We start from the raw sequence: 11587 nt of genomic DNA on the forward strand, positions 1-11587 counted from the left end.
TTTTTTATTGTTGAAAAGTGAGGAAGGCTTTTTAAAGATGTATGATTTGGTTCGTGATGGGGCCTTGTGGATAGGAGAGAAAGATACTCAATCTCTCATGAATGTGAAAAATCTTATAAAAAAGAATTTGAGATATTTGTTTTCAAAGAATGGTGTTTTTCCTGAGAATTTGGTGGAAATAGATTGGAGGTTCTAATAATGCTCAATGATTCAAAGGATTTGAATGTCTCAAATATATTCTTTAAAAAGACTATGAGGCTTAAAGTTTTTATTTTAGTTCATGGATGTGTCTATAGAATTCCAGCTCTATCATTGACAAATTCACTTCAGCCATTAAAAGATATTCGAACACTCATCCTAGCAAATTTAGAGTTAGGTGACATCTCCGTTATAGGAAACTTGCTGAGTCTGAGGACTCTTTGGTTTTATGGTTGTCCAATCAATGAATTACCAAGAAAAGTTTTGAAACTAAAGAAGTTGGGATCTTTGGAGGTAGAAGAATGTAAAATTACAAAGAACAATCCTTTCAATGTGATTGAGAGTTGCTCAAAACTAGAAGAATTAACTTTTGTTCATAATGAGTGTGACAATGAAGAGAAAGATGCAATTTCTCAAAATAGACTTGCTCTTACATTACATAGATATTGCATATCTTCTGAGAATCTTTCAAGTTATTTTGAAAAGTATGGTGCCATGTCAAGATGCTTTCAAATAGATAATGAATCAAGTCATCTAGTTTTAGATGCAACATTTAAGCAACTTATTAGAAGAGCTGAACTTCTTATCTTGGAAGGAGATGATGTGCAAAGAATATGGAAGAATCTTATCCCTGAGATGATGAATGGTTTGATTGTTCTTCATTTGAACTCATGTCCTAACATTGAGTGCCTCATAGATACCAAAGCTCATGATTTTGGTGTGATTGCTTTTGCTAATTTGGCTGAACTACATCTCTCTAAAGTGCGTGTTCAAGATTTATGTTGTGATCCTCCACCATCTGAATTTTTAGAGAAATTAGGGATTATGAAGTTGAAGGAGTGTCATAGCCTAAGGAGCATATTATCAAATGGCAACTACAACTTATGTCATCTTAAGTCCATGCAACTAGAAGATTGTCCATTGTTGACATTAGTTTTTCAGCCATCCGCTACTCGAAGTCTGAAGCAATTGGAAGAATTAACAATGAGAAGTTGCAATGCACTTAAATACATGATAATGGGTGAAGATGGTGACAGTAGTAGAAAGAGTTATTATGACTCATTGTTTCCAAAATTGAAAATGCTTCAAATAGCAAAGTGCAACAAGTTAAGAATAATATTGCCCATCCTATTTGTTGGAGGTCTTGCATCTTTGGAAAAGTTAAGTATATGTGAGTGTCAGCAACTAGAATACATATTTGATAAGCTACAAGAGGAGGAAGATGCTATGCTTCCCTCACTAAGAGAGGTGCAACTTTTCAGAGTACCGAGTTTCATTGGAGTTTTCGAAGAACATCAACCACTTTCGAGTTCATCACTGCAAAAACCATCACCTCCACTTTCAAGACATAATCCTAACAAGATAAAACAAAGTCTAGCTACCCATGCTTTCTCTTGGATTCAAGCATATTGTTCTCTTAATAAATCGGGGCATGCCAATGGAGAGACCAATATTGTTGTTTCTGAACATAGGCCGGTTGACCACACAATCCCACTGGTATGCTACATTTGCTTTACTATTTTTGTTCAAATGTCTCTCTAATGAATTTTATGTGGTTAATTATTTCAAGAATATGAATGATTTACAACTGGATAAAATAAGTCTGAGTGTTGAAAATATCTATTATAATCCTTGGTATGATACATTATTTAAAAATAATTCGAAGTACCTTTTTCTTTTTTCTTCTTCAGACGTGATCGATACTTAATTTGCTAGTGATTGATACTTAATTTGCTAGACTGACTGCATAAAAATTTAAGACACACACACAGTCTCTCTCTGTGTATATATATCTTTTGTGTCAAAAAAATGCATTACGGTGAACATTGACTGATTAGTATCAGTATAACATTTCATTAATGGAAAACTACATTAAATGGTTTCATTGTTGAATAACAATGTCTGTTTGTAAGGATTACTTGCATCAAAGAAACGGATTGACAATGCGATACTATCCTTGTTGGTCATATTAAGAAAATGAAACTTGCATATCGATACTACCCTTCAAATTCAGTATCGATATTGTTCACTTACCCATGGCATCAACTTTGATGTTTTTAACTGATTTTTTTTAAGTATTGTAAACATTAAAACTGAATATTAAATAGATAAAAGTATTGAAAACATTGAAAATAGCAGTATTAAAAAAAATGAAAGTTGAGTAATGAAAAAATCAACTCAACAAAACTTCTGATTTCAACCAAGGACTATGATCCTTCTTTGATATTTTCTAAACTCTCTGTCCTTAATAAAAATTGAACTTAAATAAATTTATGTCTTGTATATGTCTACGATTTTTCTTCCAATTTTTCTCATACACAACTTTTAACTTGCTTTTCTTTTCCAACATCACATATTTTGAGAAGTTTATTTTAATTGATTTCTAAATTAAAGTTGCAAGATAAATATATTTATCCTATCAAATTCATCGATGTAGAACAAGTAACATTACGATCAGTAGCTCACATATGCAACATCTAACATCACGCATATCGATCTATTTTGGATGAAATGAAACATTAATTTGACACAACCATTTATGAATATTTTTATATATTAAACTTCTAGATTAATTGTTTGTTAACCAAATATTACAATAGGGCATGATAATTCAAGTAGTTAGTTTAGGGCTTTTTCCCCCTCGAAAAAAGGCTTTGAACATATTACAATGAGAAATCTAGTAAATTTACCTTTGGGAATAAGGTCAGCTATCAAAATGCTCTACTTGTTTCTTGGACTGAAGTATATTGATGCTTATAAGATGAAAACGTATTTGAACTTAAGTTTTAATTTGATTATAGTATGAGTAAGTAATTAGCACACTTTTTTAAAATGGAAATTAAGCTAAATTTTATTTCAAATTAATCTAGGTAGTATATTGTATATTACTATTGTGTATTATTGCATGATGAGACTTGATGAATTATTGGCTTGTAGGAAGTAGATTTACCCACAAATGGAGCTCCTCTGTTCCATGCAGCCCAAGGCCCTCTGATTCAATCATTGAAAAATATTAGAAAAATGGAAGTTGTGGAGTGTACGAACTTAATATCATTGTCAACTCTATCCCATGCCTCAACAATTTTGTTGGAATATTTGACAGTCAAATATTGTGAGAACTTGAAATGCATTGTAGAAAATGAGGGAGATGCTAGAATTCACATGAACTACCATTCCATCTTTCCAAAGTTGAAATGGTTACAGGTTTTAGACTCTGAAGCACTCGAATATTTATTCCCAGCGTATGCTTTTAGATGCCCTACATATTTGGAATCTTTGAAGATCAATTGGGCTCCTACGTTGAAATATGTATTTGGAAGAAGCCAACATGAAGATAGTCTAACTCATCAAAATCAAAATAACAAAACCCACACAGATTTCCCTACTCTAATTGATATTTATATTTGTCATGTGCCAAAACTTGTAAGCATTTATCCCGAAAACTACAATTTAAGATGCTTATCTCCAAAGTCCATTGTTTTAAGGGGGCTCTCAGAGTTTACAAGATCTTTCAAAGAATTTTTGTTTTGTTGGCATACAGAACAACTGGAAGCAAAGGTATGACTCTTACTAGCCCTAATATATTTCCCCAATTGATAAGTTGTATTTTAATAATATTTTTCACTACTTCATCATATTTTCTCTTAAAGCAGAAAATAATAATATTACCTCACTAATTATATATTTTCGTTAAATTGTAAGAGTTTTTTTAGTTTATTTTCTATCTACGTCTTTGAAAAGAACATTCGTATTCAAAATTCAAATGTATTTATTTCGTCATAATTTTTATTTAATAGTTTCACTCATCCTAAAGTCTACTATATTTCGAATTGGCCTGCCCATTTAAAATTTTATTTTTTAAAAATAAATTTGGAATTGATGTATCTTCCATGGAGTTTCTAGACAATTGAGATGCGCAGACAAACTTTGAAAACTCTTGAAGTTTGGGACTCCAAGATAAAAGAAATTGACCTATGTGCACATAAAGAAAAAAGGGAATGGTCTTGAACCACTGACATCAAGCTTACAAATATTGGTATTGTGAGATCTAAGTAAGTTGGCGAATATATGTGTGGGGCCTAAACATATCATATGCTTCCATTGTCTTCAATCGCTACTCATTGGTGGATGCAAAAAGCTCAAAGTTATCTTCTCCACATCTATAGTACGGAAGCCTACCAATGTTGAAAGAACTATATATATCAGGCCGTGAAGAATTAGTTCACATTGTTGAAGAAGATTATGAAACAAATGATGATGATGATTCACAAAATAAATCATGCTTTCCCAACTTAGAAGTTGTCTCTGTAAGTGATTGCGACAAATTGAGGTACCTGTTTGCTATCGCTATTTTTGATATCCTTCCAAAGCTAAGATATTTGAAGATACTAGGAGGCTATGAACTTGAGCATGTGCTAGTAAGACGAGGTGAGATGAAAGAGATAATCATGGAGGATGTGCTCTCACAACTAAATCAACTGATACTATAGAATCTTCCTAACCTCAATAGCGTTTGCTATGGGATTGATTTTCAAATTTTGAAAGGATGTGATAACACAAAAGTGGGGGATTATTCTAAGTTTTCTTTTCATAGTATGTATTAAGAGAATTAATTTGTTCTTTAAAAATGAAAATTATTATATGAATTTTATTATAACCTTTTAAAATTCTATTTTCAGAAATTTCAAGTATCCAACTTCAAGCGAGTCCTAAAACAACAGATTCTCGTGTTGAAGAAAAAGCAAAGGATAAGCTTTCTTCACATCAATCTTTAAACATGGGAGAAGCAACATAACAATATCTCACCAAGGTATGATTTTGAGTGCTAATGGCATCATTTTACTTCTCGATCGGTCCCCATATGCTTGATTGTTTTAATTTCGTGGCGATGGTCAGGAAATTCTGTCCTTTTTATGAGAAAAAGAGTTTAAAGATCATATTTAGAATGCCAACAATATACCCACACACAATAATAGTCCCCTAAAATAGAAACTCTGGATTTCAAAAATCTGAAAACTATATTTAAACCTCTCATCTACTTGTAGAACACAGCCACGGGTGAAAGCATTAATGGAATGAGATTTAAGGTCCTTATGTTGGTCGACATGTTTTGTTGTATGTGAGGGAAGAGCTTTGCTTCATCTTCGATCTCTTCTTCACATCCCCTCAGTTCTCTCTGTCTCTCATCTCTTTCTCTATTTTTGTTGTTGCAACTTGTAAGAGCGAAAATGAATGTGATGTTGGCAACAGCAAGGGAGGAACAGCAAAATCCGGTTTGAGTCACGTCACAAGGACACTGTCCTTGAGAGATATTCTGCAACCCCTCAGTGTTACAGGCAGCAACACTCCCCAGGATCAAACGAACCCTTCCTGCGAAACAGCGAAAGAGTTTGTAATGCAGGGAACAGAGGAGAGGAAGAAGACGAGTACAATCTGCCCTCACACTTTCTGAACCATCCCTTATATAGATGCGAATGGCCACATCACCGGAAGACGCATCCCTCTGTTTCGTCGAATGGGTACGACGGAAACAACGCAAACGTTGGTGCACACAACGTTCGGTCACACCCCATGAGACGTGTCCGGTCGGCCACAAAAACAAGATGGCAACCCTTCTTATTTTTAACAAGTTTGAAATAAGACTTTTCTGGTAAGCAAAATTTTATTATTAAAAAAAATTTAACAAAAGTTTAAAATAATTTTTGTAAAATGAGGCGTTGCCACATCTAATTCACGCGCAGGGGGGGAATCACCAGTTTTCAACTGCATTTCCCTCTTGGTGGCCCGTTATTGTGTGCGCAAGGCCCACTTTCCTCTTGGCCCATTTACCCCCTCAAGGATGCTTAATCTCATTTATACACTTAGTCTTCTTCTCATCTTTCCCATATGGGACTTTATTTGACACACATTGCAATGTTTTCACAACAATATCCCACATGTGTCAAATAAAGAGCCAGAGTTACACACATGGGTATAACCATTGTATCTAGTGGTCCTTGCGACTATGAACTACACCTAGACCAATAACACTTAGCACACAGAGATGCCAGTGAAGCTTGCTTCTATGAACTGTCATCTCTTCAGTGTGTACCATAGGCATTAAAAGTCAAATTATACCCCTACATTTCCGCTGTTAACGATGATTTTGCGCGTTATATTGGCTGTGCGCGTGCCTGGTGCATAACGAATGCTCTAGAGATTTTGCCATGATCTCATAGGAGCGGCCCCACTCCACATTCGTAGAGGTGATTTCATTTAAGTGTACCTACACTGAATACACCATACCGTAGGATTTGAAATCATTAAGAGCTTTGCTCAACCCTCCAACATGCAATCTAGCACTTTCTCGCACATCATAGGAAGGGACCAGTAATTATGTTTTAGTGCTAGCAGTACTAACAAGCGACTTGTTTTTACCCATTGAACCTTCTTCATGGGATCATCAATCATAAAGGTTGGGTTGCCATCGCTGTCGTAATCATACTGGCTTTAGTCCCATTCCTCTTGATGTTTCAATAATTTGTTTCCTCCCTAGGGGTTTTGTTAACGGATCTGCTAGGTTCATTTCTGACCTCACAAAATCGATTGAGATCACCTCGTCCTTTAGCAGTTGCCTTAAAATATGGTGTCTCAATTGAATGTGTCTGCTTTTACCATTAAATGTTTTATTTCTGGCCGTGGCTATTGCTGCCTGGTTATCACAGTGTAATGATATTGATGGTGTTGGCTTGTCTCCCAATAGAATATTTGCTAAGAAGTTTTTCAACTACTCAGCCTCTGTACCAGGCAACTCCATAGCAACTAACTTAGAATCCCTCGAAGATCGAGTTATGATGCTTTGTTTGGCTGACTTCCAAGTGATAGCTCCACCACCAAATGTAAAAACATAACCGCTAGTGGACTTTGTCTCGTCTGAATTTGAGATCCAATTAGCATCACTGTATCCTTCTAATACAACGGGAAATCCACTATATAGTATACCATCATTCATGGTACCCTTGAGATATCGTAATAATCTCTTCAGAGCTTCCTAATGTTCACTGCCTGGACAGTGAGTATATCTGCTCAATCTGCACACAGCACATGCTATGTCTGGCCTGGTATAATTCATCAAATGCAACAAACTCCCAATAATCTGTGCATACATATATTGAGTAATCGGATCTCCTTTATGCTTCTTTAGATGCACACTAGCATCATAAGGGGTACACAAAGGAGTTTCATCATAATGCTCAAACTTTCTCAGTATTTTCTCGACATAATGTTCCTGAGAAAGTAAGATACCATTCTCATTTCTTGTGATTTTAACACCTAAGATTATTTTTGCTTCACCCAGGTCTTTCATATCAAAATTTGAATTAAGAAACATTTTTGTTTCAAGCACAACATTCATACTAGTTCCAAAAATAAGCATATCATCCACATATAAACAAATAATCACACAATCATCATTCACAACTTTGGTATAAACACATCTTTCTACTTCGACAGCAGAGAAACCACCACTCATTAAAACTTGATCTAACTTCTCATGCCATTGTTTGGGTGCTTGTTTTAAGCCATATAGAGATTTTACTAACTTACATACTTTATTTTCTTGCCCAGGAACAGCACACCCTTCAAGTTGTACCATATAAATTTCTTCTTCTAAATCACCATTTAAAAATGCTGTTTTAACATCCATTTGATGAATGAAAAGCTTATGAATTGATGCTAAAGCAATAAGGATTCTGACAGATGATATCCTTGTAACAGGAGAGAATGTATCGAAATAATCAACATTTTCTTTTTGGGTAAAACCCTTAGCTACAAGTCGCACTTTGTATTTATCTATGGTTCCATCAGGAAAATACTTTTCCCTAAAGACCCATTTGCAACCTATAAGTTTTGCTCCTGAAGGCAAGTCTACCAAAACCCAAGTTTTATTTTTATTTAAAGAGTCTATTTCATCTTTATTTGCTTCTTTCTAAAGCTCTGCATCCGGAGAAGAAATTTCTTCATAAAAGTTTCTAGGTTCATTTTGTACTAAAAAAAGTGTAAAAGTCATCTCCAAAAGATGTTTCCTTTCTTTGTCTTTTACTTCTCCGTAATTCTTCAGACAAAACTTCATTTGTATTTTCTTGAAAAGAAGTAGAATGATTTTCAACTCTTTTGGGAATATGCTCAACTTTTAATGGAAAAATGTTTTCAAAAAATTCAGCATCTTTTGTTTTAGTAATTGTGTTTTGATTCAAAACTAAAAAACAATAAGCAGCACTTTGTTGAGCATAACCAATAAACATACAGTCAACAGTTTTAGAACCAATTTTTCTTTTCTTAAAATCAGGTAATAAAACTTTTGCAAGGCACCCCCACACTTTCAAATATTTAAAATTAGGTGCAAGACCTTTTCACAACTCATAAGGTGTTTTGTTAGTTTTCCTATGAGGTATTCTATTTTGTAAAAAGCAAGCAGATAACAGAGCTTCACCCCATAAATTATCAGGTGCACCAGAACTCACAAGCAAAGCATTCATCATCTCTTTTAAAATTCTATTTTTTCTTTCTGCAACTTCATTAGATTCAGGTGAGTAAGGAGGTGTTACTTCATGTATTATTCCTTCTTTTTCACAAAAATCATTTAATAATAAATATTCTCCTCCTCTATCAGATCTAACTCTTTTAATTTTCCTACTTAGTTGATTTTCTACCTCTGCCTTATACAAGATAAATTTATCAAAAGCTTCATCTTTATTTCTTAACAGGTACACCTTCGTGTATCTAGAAAAATCATCAATGAAAGTAATATAGTATCTTTTACCACCTCTAGTCTCTGTTTGTTTCAGATCACCTAAAATCAGTATGTATTAATGACAATAACTTAGTCTCTCTTTGTGTAGGAAAATGTGACCTTTTAGTCATTTTGGTTTCTACACAAACCTCGCATTTACCAATATTATTAATTTTAGTTTCAAAAATTAATTTAAGGTGTTGCAACCTTTTGATATATTTTCTATTAATATGCCCTAATCTAGCATGCCACAGATCATAAGAATCAACCAAGTAAACAGAAGAAGATGCATTATTATTCATATCAACACTCAGTACAAAGAGGCCTTGATTACAGTAACCCTTCCCCACAAGAACATTGTTCTTTATCATCACAATTTTATCAGACTCAAATGACACTTTGACCCCAGCCTTTCCCAAGAGAGCCACAGAAATTAAATTTGCTCTCATATCGGGCACATACAGAACATCATTTAGCACTAGAGACTTCCCAGATGTGAGTTTCAGCACCACTTTTCCTTTTCCCTGAACCTTTACAGTTCGGGAGTCAGCAAGATAAATTTGATCTTCCCTTTCTTTGAAGGAGGTATACATTTCTTTGTTTGTACATATGTGCTTGGTAGCCCCAGAGTCTACCACCCATTTTCTCACATTAGAGATGAGGAGGGCCTGAGAAAGCATCGCAGCAATTACTTCGTCATTGTCGTTGTCATCTCCTTCAACCAAATTCACATTTGGCTTGGGAGGATTTTCATCCTTTTGAAAACTTTCCTTAGCCCTCTTCCTGCACTGCGCTGCATGATGTCCTGGTTTCCCACAAACAAAACAATTGCTCTTTTTCTTGAATTTGGAGTTAGTGCCCTTGGGTTTGTAATCAGTCTTCTTATTTTTCTGTTTCTTTGAGTTAGAGTCATACCTCTTGTTGCGTGGTTTTGTTTCCACTAGATTTGCTTTGGCAGCCATCTCTTTCTCTTTTGCTGCTTGTATTGTCCTTCTGTTGGTATCTTCAATGATGATGTGAGTGATCAAGTCAGTAAGCGACAATTGCTTTTGTTTATGCTTCAGTTCTTGTTTGTAGTCGTTCCATGAGCTTGGTAGTTTTTCAATCAGGACTCCAGCGATGAACTCGTCAGGAAGATTGATCTTTTCAGCCCGAAGTTCCTCTAGCAATTTGTGATATTCATTGATCTGGAGTTTGATGTCATTGTCATCGGTCATCTCCCACCTATAAAAGTTTCCGACCATAAATTTTTGCTTCCCAGCATCCTCGGCAGTATATTTGAGAACCAATGACTCCCATATTTGCTTTGCCTCTTTATAGACGCTATAGATGTCAAATAAATCATTAGACAGAGTACTGATCAAAGTGTGCCTGCATACTTTGTTGGCATGTTGCCATAAATCCTTCTGTCCTTGATCAGCATCTGGAGCAGGTTTTGATTGAGTCAGCGCATTAACCACTCCATGCATGTCCAGAATTGTATAAACACGTTCTTGCCACCGCCTAAAGTTGTTTCCATTGAACATTTCTATCTTGGACGTATCAGGGAATGGCCTAGGAAGCAGTATGGCCGCCGGGACATTTAGGGGAACATTGACAGGGACAGCACCGGAGCCAACAGTAGCGTCGTTGTTTTCAGCCATAGTCCAGAATATCTCTCAAGATTGTTGGCGGCAGCAAGGGAGGAACAGCAAAATCCGGTTCGAGTCGCGTCAGAAGGACACTATCCTTGAGAGATATTCCGCAACCCCTCGGTGTTACAGGCAGCGGCACTCCCCAGGATCAAACGAACCCTTCCTGCGAAGCAAGGCAGCAGAACAGCGAAAGAGTTTGTAATGTAGGGAACAGAGGAGAGGAAGAAGACGAGCACAATCTGCCCTCACACTTTCTGAACCATCCCTTATATAGATGCGAATGGCCACATCACCGGAAGACGCATCCCTCTGTTTCGTCGAATGGGTACGACGGAAAACAACACGAACGTTGGTGCACACAATGTCCGGTCACACCCCATGAGACGTGTTCGGTCGGCCACAAAAACAAGACGGAAACCCTTCTTATTTTTGACAAGTCCGAAATAAGACTTTTCTGGTAAGCAAAATTTTATTATTAAAAAAAATTTAACAAAAGTTTAAAATAATTTTTGTAAAATGAGATGTTGCCACATCTAATTCACACACAAAGGGCACCAGTTTTCAACTGCATTTCCCTCCTAATGGCCCGTTATTGTGTGCACGAAACCCACTTTCCTCTTGGCCCATTTACCCCCTCAAGGACGCTTGATCTCATTTATACACTTAGTCTTCTTCTCATATTTCCCATGTGGGACTTTATTTGACACACATTGCAATGTTTTCACAACATGTGAGGGTGCTTCTAAACTGAGTAGTTTAAGGAGAGGCAAGATATATTATTTTACTTATTCCTTCGTCCATTCTAATGAATCCCAATCCAACAAATCTGATGCTCTTCTTTCTGAACTTGGTGCACCATGTCCAAGACTCTTTAAATTGGGCTATGCACTGGTCCCATTTCCTTTTTGGGCTTTGGACACTAAAATTATTACGAGACACTCTATAAAGACTTCCCAATGGCACAGCCAAATTATTCAGATTCTAT

General features: G+C 35.8%; 1 protein-coding gene across 1 annotated transcript; it reads left to right on the forward strand.

Moving 5' to 3' along the window:
* Nucleotides 1-252: 252 nt before the first annotated feature.
* Nucleotides 253-1740, forward strand: LOC114754373 (uncharacterized). The gene has a single exon (XM_028943140.1). It carries the CDS (start codon nucleotides 253-255, stop codon nucleotides 1738-1740), a length of 1488 nt encoding a protein of 495 aa, XP_028798973.1.
* The last annotated feature ends 9847 nt before the right edge of the window (nucleotides 1741-11587 follow it).

Source organism: Neltuma alba, unplaced genomic scaffold, assembly GCF_004799145.2.
Source record: "Neltuma alba isolate B1F8T4 unplaced genomic scaffold, ASM479914v2 tig00010134_pilon, whole genome shotgun sequence".
In the NCBI taxonomy this organism is placed as follows: domain Eukaryota; kingdom Viridiplantae; phylum Streptophyta; class Magnoliopsida; order Fabales; family Fabaceae; genus Neltuma; species Neltuma alba.

Coding starts and splice junctions, on each gene's coding strand:
- LOC114754373 (XM_028943140.1), top strand. CDS start 253: ATGAGGCTTAAAGTTTTTATTTTAGTTCATGGATGTGTCTATAGAATT.